Source organism: Ascaphus truei, chromosome 2, assembly GCF_040206685.1.
Source record: "Ascaphus truei isolate aAscTru1 chromosome 2, aAscTru1.hap1, whole genome shotgun sequence".
Taxonomy (NCBI): Eukaryota; Metazoa; Chordata; class Amphibia; order Anura; family Ascaphidae; genus Ascaphus; species Ascaphus truei.
The window spans coordinates 320,102,952-320,120,973 of record NC_134484.1 but is presented as its reverse complement, the minus strand read 5'-3'; the positions used below and the strand labels follow the sequence as shown (position 1 = coordinate 320,120,973).

Sequence of the window (18,022 nt, the reverse complement as noted above, 5' to 3'; positions counted from 1 at the left end):
TATCAGAGACCGAACGCATGCGCACCATGCCTGGACTATGACAGTACTATTGCCTAAGTCCATTGCACATGCGCCTCTAAACGAGTGATTTCGGGAGTTTCCGCGCATGTGCAGCCACATACATTTCGGGCTAGAGTTTACAAGTATTCGCGCATGCGCACATCACTAATTCTGAGTTGGCCAATTTTATTCTAAGTGCCGACGCATGCGCGGGGTGATTCATTCTGGTCCGTTGGATTTTCTGAGTCCACGCGCATGCGCGTTAGACTCAAATTTCGCCGATTTATGTCAGACTGCTTAAAAGCCCTAAAAACACTCGTTTTTACACACTAATACAGCACTTTTGTTACTATATGTGTGGGAATCTACACATATGGTTTATTAAGCATTTGTGTAATCTGAGGGGTGCAGTTTGTCAACGGAGCAACTGCGCATGTGCAACAGGTGTAAACTTGTTCAATTTGCAATCTAGGTACTGTGTGGGTATATAAGGGTTCATTCTTCCTCCCCCAAGCAAATTTGTCCCTGAGGAAGCTCCTTTGCTGGAGGGAAACGCGCGTTGGACGCGCCATGTTGTCAGTCTCCTACTTGGAGCTGCTTTTATGTAGTGTTTTGTAGTCTCCTGGACTTATCTATGCAGATCTGAATTAGGTACTTCACCTACACTCAGTGTGCAAGCACGCCTGCTCTTATATGATCTAACCATTTGGAGTGTGTTGTAGAATAATTCAATGATCAATATGCTGTGAACATTTGTTTCACTATGCTGTGAATCATTCACCCTCCATCACTATACTATCAGTAGCACTTCTATATATATTGGATGGCAACACATGTATAATTAACATCTTCAAGTGCTCTGTGGTTTACAAGTCTAAGCAGGACTGCGGTAGTCTTACGATACATCTCAGTCACTGAGTGTGCATGTCTATTTATTTATTTACTATTACTTGTGTACCTGATCTCATAGGTGCCCCAGAGGGGTTTATACCCTGACTAAGCAGCGTTCTGTGTCCTGCAGTTTCTACTACCAATTGTTGGTTGAGATCACTCCAACACACATTCACTGACACAGACGCTAGTTATTGTCAATTTAATTTATTTTTAATGCACAATACACAACGTTTTTGGTAATATATGTTTTATGATAATATATTAAAAGTTAAATTTTAAATTTAGTAGGAGTGCATTATAGTGGATTCTTTTGGGAGACACATCCAATTTGTGTTCTCCTGCCCCCCCCCCCTTTTTCTGAATCATGAAGAATAGCTCAGAATAATGGTGTCTGTTTTAATTGTGGTGGTTTTGGTCCTTGGCAGAGAGTGTGCCACTATCAGTCAGAAGCAGGTGCTGCTTTGCCCATGGGGGCTCAGAGTGCAAGTCTCTGTAAAAAAAACAAAACAAAAAACACACTACCTTATGTAAAAGAGTTTGTTTGTAACCCTGATGAATTTTTTTTTCCTGAATGATTTCTTGTGTGAAAGATACTGTGGGTCATGCTGATTATCATTTGTGTATAGGTCACCATCCATGAATTTGCAGATAATTACAAAAAATATGAATATTAGTTGCTCATGATGAAATCTAAAGTTTAAAAGGTTTTTTAAAGGTGTACACCGAATTAGGAGAGAAATACCTCACAACAAAAGGGGAGTATATTCAGCTCTGTCCCTGCTTATAGTTTGAAAGGTTTGTTCGTCCTGGCAAGGCGGATACTTTTTAAACTGGAGACATTTCTTTGCGTTTCTGGTATTTCTATCTTAATAAAAGGAGGGGCTCAGCCTCTCCCTTACAGTTTAAAGAATGTGAAACATTCACATTAAAATTAACTAGCTCTGTGCTTAAGCAGTTTATTTATGAGAACAAGGTAATGTAGAACTGTCTTCTTATCCGTAAAGCTGGCTGTGTATGAGAGACATTTTTGTGTTGTGTGTCCTGTATTGTGTGTAACCAGTAAGATAACACATTTCAATTTTATTTCTACAGGATTAAGATATGTTTGGGAATGTTTTTGTTTAAAAATGCTGGTACTGTATAAGCTCCCAAACACTGTTTGAATTTATATATTGTATTATATATGTATATAACGCCATTAATGTGTTTAGTGCTTCAAAAGGAGGGTGTCCGTGGTGGCAAATGCTGCAGAAAGGTTGAGTAATATGAGCAGAGTGTAATGATATCTGTCGTTAGCAGCATGGAGGTCATCAGTTATTTTAGTAAGAATTGTCTCCGTTAATTAAGCAGTGTAGAAGCCATACAAGACAGGTAGTGTCAAGCTTGCTGTTTTTTTAGTTATGGTATAACTGTTGCATGTTTGAAGATATTTTGTTTAATTTAAGAGAGGGCAGAGTTGAAACAGGATAGCATAAATTGTATTGATGGAAGTTTGCAGGAATATGAGATTTCTTGCAGAAGGCATTCAGGCGAATGAATGAAAGATTATTGCAGGCTCTTGTTGGCATAGATTTGGTGTTTATAAGTAATTTGAAATATTCCCGTTATTTAATTTTTGAAAGCCCATACAAAATGCAGTTTTAGGACAGCGTGGAAAGCTTCATAACATTAAACTAATGTTACAATCCCCTCCGCGAGGGATTAATAAGACAGCGAGAACCGTTATCTGCTATCCGTACTTTGAGGTTTCTGGCGAAAAGCCTGGAACAACTGGCTGTTTGCCCAGAAAGAAAAAAAAAGCACTTTGAAAATCAGAGTGTCTTTAAAAGTTTATGCTGGTCGTGTGCTCAGCACTTTGCAAAGAGTTCAAAATTATTTGTCTATTTTAAAAGGAAATCTCTTGTTCAAGATTTCAGGATTTTTATTATATTTACAGGTTTTCTATTGTTAATGCCACAGTTGTTAAAAGACCTACTGCAGGCTTTTTCTTTTAACACAAGCAGTAAATATTTTTATAGTCACTACACATACAAATCTATTTACCAGTTTAATTTTGCTACACTGGCGATACACTTTATTCGAGCTCGGCTAGTCCCACGAATTCGGGTATACCCGGGTGTATTGAGGTTTGTGACTGTTTTCTGCCCGAGTGCATTGAGGTATTTTTCAGGCAGGGATTGAAGCATTTTATTCCCGCTGGCTGCAATACTGCACAGTATATATATATATATATACTGCATTACAATTCATGAATTTATGCCATCTGGTAGACACGCGAAGCATTGCAGCCTATTAAATCCTAATCATTATCATTTAACAGATCAGCCGCCCATCAGCCAGGCATGAACCCAGGCTGGGAAAGCAAACGCAACGGGGCTTGTCAGAGGTGAGGAGCGGCGCATTCCAGGTATCTGCCAGGTACATACTGGGTATTTGCTCGAATAAAGTGTGTCGGTGCAGTATATATCAAGCAACCTGTTTTCATAACTATTTTTGTATTTTTGTTCACATATATAGATAATATATAACAAAAGAGGGGAGATACATAGGTTATTGAAGGACTCTCTGAGATCTATATAGAGGATCCAGAACTTGATATGTTGTAAATAATACACAATGCACAGCAGGTTCAGAATGTATTTGAAGCAATGTTAACTCCAAGGGCTCTTGCAGTAATAAAGGTTGCTGCCATACTAACAGGACTGACAGGCCCCTGGTAAAAAATAATAATACCTTTGCAGATGTCACAGAAAAGCAGGTAGCAAGCCATCCCTATGTTGAGGGATATATTATATCTGCCAAATTTATAATTTTGTAATCATTTATTCGTTTTTGGGTATGTCCTGGACATATAGTTAAAGGACAGGGGATATATTATTGCAAGTGTAATTGCATAAGTGAACAGGGTATATATTATATACAGGGCATTTCACATTTTTAGCAGAATAAGTTACAGTGGAGTGTTTGAGGTGAAAGCCAGGAGTGACTGTGGGTGTGGGACAATAGCCATGAGTGCAGGCTGTTGGGATGCTTGATTTGTGGGGCGAGTTTTAAGGTTAGTTAGTATTAAATGACTAAAATGTTGACACCATGTGCATCAGAAAAAATGGCAGATGGCAGTTAGGTATGAATGAGAGTAAGTGTGTATTGGGAGAAGAGAGATTGATTTGTAGTTTGAGACAGTGTTTTTGTCCCCATTTTTGAAGATTGGGACAACTCTCGCAGTTTTCCAGGTCTTAGGGATATGGCCTGCAGACAGGATAGAGTTGATTATGGAAGCAATTGGTTTGGCACAGGCTGAGGTACCAAGTTTTAGGAACTTGGGTTATAGCAAAGTCAAGTCCACATTGGTTGCTTAGTTTAAAATTTGAGGAGCGTTAATAGGGGATATCTCTGTTTATATCCGGATGCTAACAATAGTAGTAACCATATTAATACAATAATTTATTTCTAGGTATAAATTCTCAACCTATGAGACACTTATGGGATGAGTTATGACCATCAGTAGTTAAAAGTAACGAATTAAGGACCATGTTATTGGTAATAAAACAATTAATAAGTATTACATGCAACTAATATATATTTTTGAGTTTTTCTAGGTAGAGGTTAAAGCTGAAAGTGCACCTACGCGAGACGGGTTAATGGTCAAGAATTTTCTACGCAAGCACGCTCTTCATCCCAGATAAAAAGGCCATTTAAATACTACTCATCACCAGCATTGCAGTAAAAATTTCTTATCATCATGGATACACATCACGCACGTCAAAATACTGCCAGCCTAGGCACAAACAGCTAATAAAGACATAGCACCTGCAAATAAGTGTTTTGATGGACACAATACTCTCTGACCACTAATCATCAAGGGAGAAAGGTCATAGGCAAAAAAAAGTCCAAGCCTCAACACACGAACTTTGAACTTTTTATTTTTACAGGTTTTTATTATTTTTCAGTTACAATGTATGCTCCATTATGTTTGTGTAAGTGGCGTTCCATAAGGATGACAAAAGAGTATAAGGTATTATTTGTTTAACTCTGTTTATTTTGTTTGGATTTATAGGTTAATAGAATCTCCCTGCAGAATGATATCCCGGTGGGAAAATGCTTTATCAGTCAAACACACGGTTATGTTAATTGCTCACAGGTAGAGTTAGAAACAGAAGAGAGACACCCAATACACAAGTGCTAAATAGTAGTCTATGGGAAGAATAAGTTTCGGGGAATTTATTCTCAAATGTAGGAGTTTGGTTACTGTATGACAGGTTTACAGGAATATCCTCAATCAAACAACCACAGACATTTACTCACTTAACCAAGAATACAGTAGGTTTAGTTTAAATTAATGGCTCTACAGAATAAAATAGCTCTAGACTATATTTTAGCCTCAAAGGGAGGGGCATGTATGCGCCTTAGTTAAAGCGCAATGTTGAGTATTTATCCAGGATTCAGGGACCATGGGAACTTGGTGGTTGGATTGATTTGCTTTGAGCGAAGCTAGCGAATGTTTTTGTACTGCTGCGACACACTTTATTCGAGCAAATACCCAGTATGTACCTGGCAGATACCTGGAATGCGCCGCTCCTCACCTCTGACAAGCCCCGTTGCGTTTGCCTTCCCAGCCATGGTTCATGCCTGGCTGACGGGCGGCTGATCTGTTAAATGATAATGATTAGGATTTAATAAGCTGCAATGCTTCGCGTGTCTACCAGATGGCATAAATTCATGAATTGTAATGCAGTATATATATATATATATATACTGTGCAGTATTGCAGCCAGTGGGAATAAAATGCTTCAATCCCTGCCTGGAAAATAACGCAATGCACTCGGGCAGAAAACAGTCACAAACCTCAATACACCCGAGTATAGCCGAATTCGTGGGACTAGCCGAGCTCGAATAAAGTGTGTTGCCAGTGTATGTGTGTGTTTGTCCTACTCATTGTCTCTATGTGTTAAGTAGAGCAAAACTCTGATCCAGAAGTGCGTTGCAACCCCCACTGACGATATGCCTCTCTGCGGTGATGATGTCGCCAGTCCCCCAGAAGAAGAGACCGAAGAAGAAATCAACTGGGCTGATATAATGGCCGGAAAAGAAAGGAATGAAGTTATGCACAACTTGGACATCTTGGTCCAGCAGGACTATGAAATGGTTAACTGTTCTGTTCTTTAAATAGACTGTCTCTTAAGGATATGGGGGGACTGAGAAGACTAGATATGAGGAAGGTGGGAGGTCACCAAGGGCCATGAGTCAACCACAAAGAAAGGATCACAAGTCAACAATTTTGACCATAGCAGCAATCTTGGTCCGTTTTGCCATTCTGAGTAAATGCAGTATGAAAGATGCGTGCAAGAAGAATGTTTGTGCAGTCGCTCTTAGCAGAAATTAGCCCCCACCAATTCTCACAAATAGCTGAGCCTTAAATTATGTGATATATTGAGATGTAAGCCATTTTCTAATCTATAGAAATATTTAATGGTATATATATATATATATATATATATATATATATATATATATATATATATATATATATATATATATGTCTCTATTGGTCACTACAAGACCATAGTCATAGAGAAGAGTACCAAGTAAGGGTATTTGTTCTTTTAGAGAACAAAAAGGAGGGAATTGTTAGGACCAGTAGGTCAGGCCAGAATCTACACTTGTGTTAAGCATCCATTTTTGTCTGATCATAACTAGTTAAGATTCTGTAGTCAGCCTTTTGCTGAAATATAATTCCTAACGCACTCAGTTTCTGCCAAATTACATTTCCTTTCTTCCTGCTCAGGATATGGCTAAGATACTTTTTGTATTGTAAGTCTCTTTTGATAACAGACAATGAATAAGCTATGTATTCAGACATTGCTTGTATTGGGAAAGACACGTCCCAAAATCATGCCACTAATATGTCCTGCCCCTAAATCACACATCTAATCAAAGCTACGCCCAAGACACACCCAGGATACACCTATGTTACGCCTATGTTACGCCTCTAACCAATATCTTAGTTTTCCTGTATAAAAGTCATTACCCTATGAGTAATAAATTGAGACAAAGGATTTGAAACCTGGTGTGCTATACGTTTCATTTCTTTCGTATTTCCAGGCCTGTAAGTTCAACAAAGATCGAAGATAACAAGTTGCAGGGCGTGATTAAGCTTCCCGGGGAGTCTGCTGCAATAATGGTGCAGAATGTGTATCCAGTCACAAGGCCCTCAGCTTTCTTGGCAGAGGAAAGGTTCCTCTCAGTTCTGGAGCCTAGCCAAGGAAGAGGTTTTTCCTTCAGTAATGAACTTGAAATTGTTTGGAAATGGCCTTATAACCCTTCCCAGATTGATGGGCAGCAACAATTGCTTCTCTAAGATCATTGCTGATGTCTTTCCTCCTTGGCATTGTGTTAACACACACCTGAATGCTCCAGGCCAGCAAAGTGCTAAAACTTCGGCTTTTATAGAGGTGGTCACACTTGCTGATGATCAATTAATCAAGGGCATTTGATTATCAGCACCTCTCTGCTACTTAGCATCTTAATTCCTATGGAAGCAGTAAGGGTGTACTTAGTTTTTCCCACATAGCTTCTCCATTTTGGCTTTATTTTTGTTAAATAAATCATGACACGGTGTATATATGTCATGTGTTGTTATTCATCTGAGGTTGTATTTACCTAAATGTTATACCTGCTAAGGAACAGATGATTGTTATTATGTCCTGATATGTAAAACCATGGAATTCAAAGAGGGTGTACTTTCTTTTTCACATGACTGTGTGTATATATATATATATATATATATATATATATATATATATATATATATACATGTAGAGGTATCAGTACCGTGTTAGCCGAGCTTCAATAATCAAAAAATAAATAGATGATACCGTTCTGTGGCTAACGAAATGCTTTTATTTGTGCGAGCTTTCGAGATACACTGATCTCTTCTTCCGACGATGTTACAATGAATGAAGCAAGATAACTTAAAAACAGTGTCTCTTGGAATGTTATCTGTGCTGGTCCTTCCCCCGGTGTGGATGAGATTTATGGCTGGAGGTGTCAAAAGCAAGTGAAGAAAGAGTGTGTATGTGTATCAGTGTGAATAAAAATGAATGGAGAGCCCACAGTATAAACTGTGCTCTACACAAGGTGTGTGTGGAGTGAGAGGGGATATAAATAGTGTGGGTGGGTGTGGAAATGTGAGAGTTTGTAGCACAACTAAAAGTGTGTGTGGATACTATGTGGTCCCTATTGGTGTATAGGGATGGAAAAATAAGGAGTATTAGTATGTGTGAGAGACAGCTGTGTGTGCATACATATAGCACAGTATGTACATACATGGCCTTTAGCGCTCATGGGAAGAGAGTTCTCTAGTGCCAGTAATGACTCATAAAATTTCGATCTCTGTTTAGGCCACTGCTAAGTGTCCCGAACAGTTGCATAAATTTGTATTCATGCAACCGTCTCTCTTTCGGGGTTTTAAGATTACCTTTGAGTATGGCAACCCTCAGATCGTTCATCTTATGGCCAGAGTCAGAGAAATGTTCGCCAACAGGACTGTCTCTTGTTCCGCGTGTGATGCTGTGGCGATGCAGGTTCATTCTCTTGTTTAGCCCCTGTCCTGTCTCACCTATGTAGTAGCAGTCCCCTGGGCATTTCATGCACATGATGAGGTACACGACATTGCTGGAGGAACAGGTGAACCCTCCTCTGATTTTGTATTCCCGATTCTTGTGTGGTATTTGTATTGTGTCCGCTGTGTAGAGCATTGCGCAGGTTTTGCATCTTGGGTCCTGGCATGGTTTTGTCCCGCATTCAGTTGTACTGCTGAATACTTTACTCCTCACCATAATATTTTTGAGATTATGGGGTTGTCTGTATGATAATAAGGGTGCTTCAGGGAAGACCTGTTGCAGTCTTGTATCTTCCTGGAGGATGGGTTGTAGTTTCCTGGCGATCTTGCGTAGGGCTCCTAGGTGTGGGTTATATGTGATCACCAAAGGTACCCTGTCGCTTGTCTCCTTCTGTTTTGTATTCAAGGAGATCACTTCTTGGTATTCTGGTGGCTTTGTGAATTTGCTGGTCTACAATTCTGTGGTTATATCCACGGTTTATAAAGTCTGATCTCAAGGCTTTAATCCGCTGGTCTCTGTCTGCTGTGTCGGAGCATATCCGGTTGTATCGTATGGCTTGACTGTAGATGGTTGCATGTTTGGTGTGTGTCGGGTGGAAGCTGTTGTCCCTCAAATAGCTGTCTCTGTCTGTAGGTTTGCGGTATACAGAAGTCTGTAGTTGCTTGTTCTTTATGGTAATGGTGGTGTCTAGAAAATGTACTTCATCCGGGGAATGGGTGAGTTTGAGGTTGATAGTCGGGTGAAAAGTATTGAAGTTGTCATAGAACTGTAGGAGGTCCTGTTCGCCAGAGGTCCAAATCAGGAGGATGTCATCGATGTAGCGAAGGTATGTAAGGGGTTTCAAGTGACAGGTGGACAGAAAGTCACTTTCCAGTTTTGCGCAGAACAGATTCGCATACTGTGGCGCCATCCGAGTACCCATAGCGGTCCCGGTTGTCTGGAGGTATGTGTCATTTCCAAATGTGAAGTAGTTATGGGTCAGAATAAATTCAATGCATTTAGTCACTGTCTCTGTGAGTGGCTCCTGCGATACCAGAAAGTATCTGCAGGCTGAAATCCAATCCTCGTTGGGGATGTTTGTATAAAGTGACTCTACATCCATAGTTGCTAGTAGTGTTCCTGTAGGGAGGGGGCCAATGGCATTCAGTTTGTTTAGCAGGTCGGTGGTATCCTGGATATAGCTGGGTGTGTTCCGGACAAGTGGTTTTAGAATGCCCTCCACCCAGCCAGAAATATTCTCAGTAAGTGTGCCAGATCCAGAGATAATAGGGCGCCCAGGGTTACCCCTTTTGTGAATTTTAGGGAGCATGTAGAATGTGCCAGGTTTTGGGTTAGCTGGTATCAGGTCCAGAATTTGTTCTCTTGTGTGGATCGGGAGTGTTTTAATGATCCTGTTGAGTTCTCGCATGTATTTTTTAGTTGGATCCTCCTGCAGTTGGGTGTAGTACTTTGAATCAGAGAGTTGCCTGTGTGCTTCCCGCAGGTAGTCTGTGGTGTTCATTATGACCACTGCTCCTCCCTTGTCCGCAGGTTTGATTGTTATGTTGTGGTTGGCCTTTAGCGATTCTATATATATATATATATCTGTTAAAAAAGAAGAGAAAGAAGCACGTGCCCCATAGTGCAATTCTGTTAAAAATTTAATGCCAAACTTAAAAAATCATTGAATGCACACTCACAAACAAAATAGATAATTCAGCAGTATAGAGAAATAAATCTCTGATGGTTACTCTTCTCGGGTAGATGTCAGTCCTCCAAGATGTATGATCGAGGGGTTCTCCGTTCTAACCGGCACAACACGAAAACAGATGAGCAGAGAAGATGCCAGTTGCCAGATCGTATGTTTGTGAATATACTCTTTAGTTATACAGAGTGCACCATGTGCTGGAGCTGCTGCTAGAGAGCTCGTGGACGTCAGCGTGCGTGATGACGTCAGTCGTCAGTAAGATCTGGGTCCCAACGCGCGTTTAGTCACAGTCATGTGACGTTGTCAGGACAGTAGAGTCCCTCCTTCCTAATCTGCTTATATAGCACCAATAGTTCTAAGCAATTAGCTTTTTGTATTAGATTGCGCAAAATTATCTATTTTGTTTGTGAGTGTGCATTCAATGATTTTTTAAGTTTGGCATTACATTTTTAACAGAATTGAACTATGGGGCACGCGCTTCTTTCTCTTCTTTTTTAACAGATCTATGTGAGAAAGTCCTTTACGGACGAAACGCGTAGGTGCGTCCCTACCATTGCTGTCTATATACTGACCATTAAAGTATCCTTTAAATACTATTCCCTGTCTGGAGTTACCCTGATTTTGGCGGTCCACTAGCTGGTATGCTGCCAGGAAACGTTGCTGTGCTCCTCTACACCCTTGCTGCTTGTATGTACCCTGAGAGGATTGCACGCTGGATCGGAACCACCCTTCAAGGACACCACCAAGGAAGGTAAAGGGCTTATGCCCCTCATACCATTACCTCCCAGTGCTGGACTGACTGATATATTTCCCCCAGGGTGGTATATACCATTATAGGAGACCTATTTTGGGGTACCCGCGTGGGCACCACCAGGCCTCTGGTTTTTCACCCTGGGATGTTATGGATGGATTATTCTACATGTCCTTGAACTTGGATCCAATATGATATATATCATTTATGAGCTATCTATGGTGAAGCACCAATATACACTACTTACTTATCCTATAAGAAGCAGCGAACATCGCAAGGACTATTATATCATCTTGTGGACTCTCATTAAGTATCTATATTTTTATCATCTGCCTACTGCACCGACACACTTTATTCGAGCAAATACCCAGTATGTACCTGGCAGATACCTGGAATGCGCCGCTCCTCACCTCTGACAAGCCCCGTTGCGTTTGCCTTCCCAGCCTGGGTTCATGCCTGGCTGACGGGCGGCTGATCTGTTAAATGATAATGATTAGGATTTAATAGGCTGCAATGCTTCGCGTGTCTACCAGATGGCATAAATTCATGAATTGTAATGCAGTATATATATATATACTGTGCAGTATTGCAGCCAGCGGGAATAAAATGCTTCAATCCCTGCCTGGAAAATAACCCAATGCACTCGGGCAGAAAACAGTCACAAACCTCAATACACCCGGGTATACCCGAATTCGTGGGACTAGCCGAGCTCGAATAAAGTGTGTCGCCAGTGTACTTATATGTATGTAACACACTCTTTTTTCTAGGTCACATCTTAGTTAGGTAATCATATCTGTTCCTACTGTTATAGTATTTTGTCAAAGAACATTATTACTATTTGTTATCATTTAATTATTACCCTTTCCATTTATATTTGGTCTATCTAGCGCTGATTTTTGTTCTGTATATATGTATATATGTATATATAAATATATATATCTCAAAACAGCGCACACCTATGGAGTACATTGGTATACAGTATATTGGTGAGTGCATGCATCATAGGAATCACATAGACAAACTGTACCTTACTCAAACTTATCAATCAGGATAAAAGAGGAAGCAGCAGATCACAGGTATGTGACTCAAAAGACGTGTATTGCACACACAAATCCATTTTGGTACTTAAAGCAGAACCTTCATCAGTGTCGTGCACCAGATGACGAATGCTGGAAGGTTAATCTGCCCAGAATTCGGGCCCAACTTCCACTTCCGGCCTCCCTGTGCTACAGGGACTGAGCTCCCCTGCACTGCAGAGCTCTCCTTGACCACTAAAGATAGGTACACTAAGCTGGAGCAAATTTTGCAAATATTTTGAATGTGTGCAAATGTTTCTCAAATCGATTTAGTAAACCTGAAATGCTGCTTTCATTATTATCTATACCTGTATATATAAGACTGAAATAATGTTTGTGTGTATTTGTTCCCCCTGTGTGATTGGCCGGCAACAGCTCATTGGCCTTAGTGTCACAGCAGGGCATACCCCCCACACATTGCGTGCACCTCTTGGCCTCATTTGGAGTTGGAAGCTAACTTGGCAGGACCACAACTTTGGCTGATCTCACCCTCACTCTCTCTCCCCTGCTCCTCACTGTCTCTTCCCCCCCCCCCTCACAAAGGTACCCTCGCTACTCGGCGCTGCTGCCTCACCTCTCTTCTCCCTATACTCCCCCCCACTGGTCACAGCGCAGGCATTGGCACCCACTCCTTGGTGGCATGCCACCGCCCTCCGCACTCGTGCCGCCTCCTGCCCGCCGCACAAATGCCGACGCCGCCTTCTGCCCACCCAAACGGGTCTTCTCCTCCTCACACCGCGTGCCCCGTATTAGTGCCGGGTGTGCTGGGGGGGGGTGGGGGGTTAGGTGGGGAAGAAGACAATCAAGAGAGAGGGGGGGAAACAGTCAAGAGAGAGGGGGGAAGACAGTCAAGAGAGAGGGGGGGAGAGACAGTCAAGAGAGAGAGGGGGGGAGGAGACAGTGAAGAGAGGGGGGGAGGAGGCAGTCAAGAGAGGTGGGGTGAGATAGTCAAGAGGGGGGGGAGACAGTCAAGAGAGAGGGAGGGCAACACCAGACTGACTGCCACACACACACACACACACACAAACTGACTGCCTGACACACACTGACTTCCTCACACACACACTGACTGATACACACACACACTGACTGATGCGCGCACACACACACGCTGACGCACACATAAACACTGACTGACGTGCACACACACACACACACACACTGACGTACACACACACTGACTGGCTGACGCGCACACACACTGACTGGCTGACGCACACACACACACTGGCTGACGCAAACACACACACATACACACTGACTGACACACACATAGACACTGCTGCACACACACACTGGCTTCCACGCACACACACACGCAGACTGACGCGCACGCACACACTGCCTGACGCGCCCACAGACTGCCTGATGCGCACACACACACACTGAAGCACACACACTGCATTAAACTGTAAAGGGGGGGGGGCTGTAAAGGGTGGGGGGGAATGGATTGTGTGAACGGGAGACAAACAGAGAGGTGGGAGACAGGGGAAGAGAGAGAGAGGGGGGAGGGGAGAGGGGAGCGGGAAACATTATATCCCGGGCAACGCCGGGTATATCAGCTAGTTTTACATAAATATGTATGTATGTATGTATGTATGTATGTCTATGTATGTATGGTCTGTCTGTCAAAATGGATTTGAAGCAAAAGGTGGCACGGTGTGCTCATTTGCATGTTATTTCCCAAAATCACTTGCTGCAGTTGAAGCACTGCATGCTGGGCGATAATGGTGAAATGCAGGGTTGCAGGCCTTTCTAAGACATGCACATGAGCACACAGTAATATTTCCATTTGATATATATATTCATTCCTTCTGCTAGCTTTATACTATATTGATTAGACTCCACCATTATAACCCTGTCATATAGCCGTCCCAGTTGGCTCCAGCACGAAGATATTTTTGTCTTCCCTAAATAAGAAGTAAAACACTGTGCTCATTTGCATGTCATTACCCAGAATCACTGGCTGCAGTGACAGTTCTGTTTCCGAAGCGATAATGGGGGAAAGACAGGGTTGCAGACTGATCTGAGACATGCAAATGCACCACAAGTGGTATTTTTATGCACTGTGCACTAAATATGATAACATCCATCACACAAAGAAAGTTACCTCATATACTCTTTCACAGTAACGCTAGTCATTCCCATTTTGCATATGGCATCTGCAAATGAAACAGACATTGTTAAGAAACAAAAGAAGCTGAAAATAAGTAATGACTCTCCCACATTTTGGACATTTTTTTGTTGAGAATCTACATGTTTGGAACCAAGTTTTGATTTAAATATTATTTGTCTAATTAACATTTTCACAGTGCAATTTTGCACCTTAATTTTCACTGATTATCACTGTAGGAGATAAGTGCAGAGGTATAACCAGGGAGACGTTATGTCACATAGGGCGGAGTTATGAAGTTGGGGGCTGGGGCTTAGACTTCTGGCTCAGGGTGTTTCCCGTCAGCATTTGATTTACCTCATGCTGCATGAAACAGAGCCCTAATTCTTGAGACACGCAAATTGCGAGTCCTTGACAGGGCTGTAGTGTTAATGAGATGCAAATGAGATAATCTCCTATCCATTTAAATCTGTTAAGATTAATGCAGGGACTTGACCTTACATTATTTAAATTATAACTAAACATGGTATTACTCCCATCCAGAGCTTTTGCAGTGTCTGGACAGTTGCCACAGTTTGGCATAATTTAAATACCATTCCTTCTCCTCTCATCTATCTCTCTCCACTTTTAGATTCTTAGGGCCCTATTCTTGTAGCCTCGATAACTCATATATCAAGATATTTTCAGCCAAAATGCCTTTTGCTATTCGAAAGCCTCGATAAGTGGGCGATAAAGGCATGAATCAAAATGTTTTGCTGCCATCCAAAACACATCGATGGGTGAGCGGCTATAAGCCACTTATTGGCAGGTTTTGAAACTCATACAATTCTAGCAGCCTCTGTTAGTTTATCCAGGCTAATCGCGACTCTAGAATGGTGAGTTTCTCCCAAAATACTCACACCAGGAAAAGTTGGCGTGAGGCTGTGGAGAAGCTGCTGAGATGCGGCGAGAAAGGGGCTTTGGAAAAAAAAAACATTTTTCCGGCCTCGGATTGATGCCAGGGGTCTCCGGAGCTGATACACATTAATACCAGCACCGGAGACCCCCGACATGAATCTGATGCAATAAAAATGCATTTACAGGCAACTTCATTACGTTAGCGGCTAACTGCTTAGGCAATGAAGGGGTTAACGACCAGTGCCATCTTTATTGTGGGTAGTGGGGGTGGGTGAAGGTGGCATTTGGCCATTGGTGGGTGTTTAGACCTTGCGGAGGGGTTGCGGGTGGAGTTAACCTCTTCATTACCTCTCCACACAGGAAAATCGGTACACCGCCGAAAAGAATATGCAAAGGTTGGCGTATGTGACCGTGGATATTTTATTATGAACAGAGCATATCAGAAGAGTTCTGGCGGATCCTCTAACGGGTTTCATGTCGAAGTGCTTTGTCAAAGAGTGATCCACCAGTGAAAGAGTGAAACCTGATACAGGGTGTCAGTAATCGGCACCGGTGCAGCATAATTAATTAATCATGATGGACGACTGCAGAGCGTGACACACCCACAACAGGGAGCACATACACAAATGAAAATAATAATGTTTAAAAAACCAATGCAGTATGACCACAATATCTAAAAAAAAAAAATTGTGAATAATGCTGTGAATACTACTACATAGTGATAACATTGGTTGAATTAAAATAAAGTTAAAAATGCCAGAAACTGCTGAATTAATGCTTAATCTCATAGAACATGAATGTGTAAACACATAAGGATGAATAAAAAAGTTAATACTGCTAAGGTAATGAAGGGATTAACCCCTCCCACTACCCACCCGGTAGGTATAAACATCTACCAAGGGCCAACTTCACACATCCTCGCTACCCACAACAGACATTAAAAACACAACACTGATACCCACCTCCTCTACCCCAAACAACCTCCCCCTTCCCCCCAACAAATACTGTACATTAATGGCCAAAATTACTATTATCCAGATATGGATAATAGTGCATTTGCCGATTATAAAATCAAACATTAGCCAACCAGCATAAATAAAGTAAATAAAACTTTCTACTTACTCCTGCCATCATGAAGGGCGTCCTCATCACCATACTCAAGGTTCATGTCCTCTCTTGACAGCAAAACTACAGTAAAAAAAAAATACAATCTAATGGCCCCTAACCCCTTAATCAACTTAGCGATTAATAACCGCTATAGTATTTAAGGGGTTAACCCACTCTAACCCTGCTATCCACCTGGAAGGCCTAATGACCCACCCAAGGGCCAACATACCCACCCTCCACCCATTGATTGGCACAGCGGTACATCATACCCTTATAATATGGGCATGATAAGCGTCTATAGCAGTCAATGGCAACCTATTAAAACAATCAAGCTCAATAATACACAACAATTAAAGAAATAAACAAGCACCTAAACACCACAACAATAATAGAACTGAAAAGCCTCAACTACACATCAATAAAATTATTCTAACACAAAAACCGCTAAAGAATACAAATTATATTATACCAAAATAATAGAATACAATTAAAGAAACACCTAATCAACAAAACAAGAAATAAAACCGCTAGCCAATCCACACATGTTCTAAAAAGAAGTCATCCAAATTCCAAACAATTTAATCAAAACAATAGACAGAAATAGAAAAAATACCAATCAATACAAAACAAGCATTTAAAAATGCATTGCCTGTCACTGTATTGATCTGTACAGTGGGCACAAATTAATACATTAGCAGTCAATGGGCAAGGAAAAACAAAAAAAAGAAATAAATACAATAAAACAAATAAAGTGACAGACAATGCATTTTTTAGCCAATGCTTGTTTTGAATTGATTGTTAATTTTTCTATTTCTGTTTATTGTTTTGATTAAATTGTTTGGAATTTGGATGGCTTGTTTTTAGTAACTTTTCGGTTTGGCTATTTCTTTTATTCTTGTGTATTTTTGGCCTTAATGATTTGTATTAGGTTGACCATTGACTGCTATAGTGGCTTATCATGCCCATATTATATTGGCATGATGTACCACTGTGCCAATCAATGGGTAGAGGGTGGGTATAGATGGCCCGGGGTGGGTGGTTAGGCCTTCCGGGTGGGTAGTGGGGTAGAGTGGGTTAACCCCTAATTACTATAGCAATTATTAAGCACTAAGGTGGTTAAGAGTTTAGGGGCCATTAGATTGTATTTTTTCTTGTACTCTTGCTGCCAACGGAGAACATGGACATGGAGTACGGTGATGAGTACATCCTTCATCATGGCAGGGGTAAGTAGAAGTTATATTTACTTTATTTCTGCTGGCTGGCTAGTGTTTGATTTTAGAATAGGCAAATGAGCTATTATCCATATGTGGATAATAGTTATTTTGCCCATTACTGTACTGTATGCGTTGGTTTTTTTGGGGGGGTAGAGGTGGTGTGTAGTTGGGTTTATTTTTGTTTATTGGGGTAGAGAAATTGGGTGAAGGGAGTAGTAGCCCCAAGGGTGGGTGTTTAGGCCTTCCGGCAGGTAGTGGTAGTGAAGGGGTTAACTCCTCCTGCAACCTTCCCGGCAGGCCTAACCACCCACCCTGGGGCTACTACCCCCTTCATCTACCCCCTCTGTCCCCAATAAACAGGCTATTGCAGTTGAACCCTTTCATTGCCGTAGCGGCTAGTCATTAAGATTATGAACCTGTTTTAATAACAATTTGAATACAAGTGTACATGAGCAGGGGTTCTCCAGAGCAGAACCACTTTGATTTGAGGTCTGGGGACCCCCTGCTTCACGAGATACAGGCCCCATTATGGGGTGCCGGTATCTCTTATGCATTTAAATCCCACAGTTCCGTGACGTGAGACATTGAAATGCATAGGAGATTCCGGCACCCCATAACGAGGCCTGTATCTCAGGAAGCAGGGGGACCTCGGACCTGAAAT

At 41.5% G+C, this 18,022-nt stretch overlaps 1 protein-coding gene across 3 annotated transcripts in view; it reads right to left on the bottom strand.

The window, feature by feature from the left end:
- ITPRID1 (ITPR interacting domain containing 1) overlaps nt 1–18,022 on the bottom strand; it is a 220,354-nt gene that overhangs the window by 127,328 nt on the left and 75,004 nt on the right. For all 3 annotated transcript variants that reach the window (XM_075586548.1, XM_075586547.1, XM_075586549.1), the window contains one exon: nt 14,141–14,192. In XM_075586548.1, the coding sequence (XP_075442663.1) occupies nt 14,141–14,192 (52 nt within the window). The remainder of the gene's footprint in view (nt 1–14,140; nt 14,193–18,022) is intronic.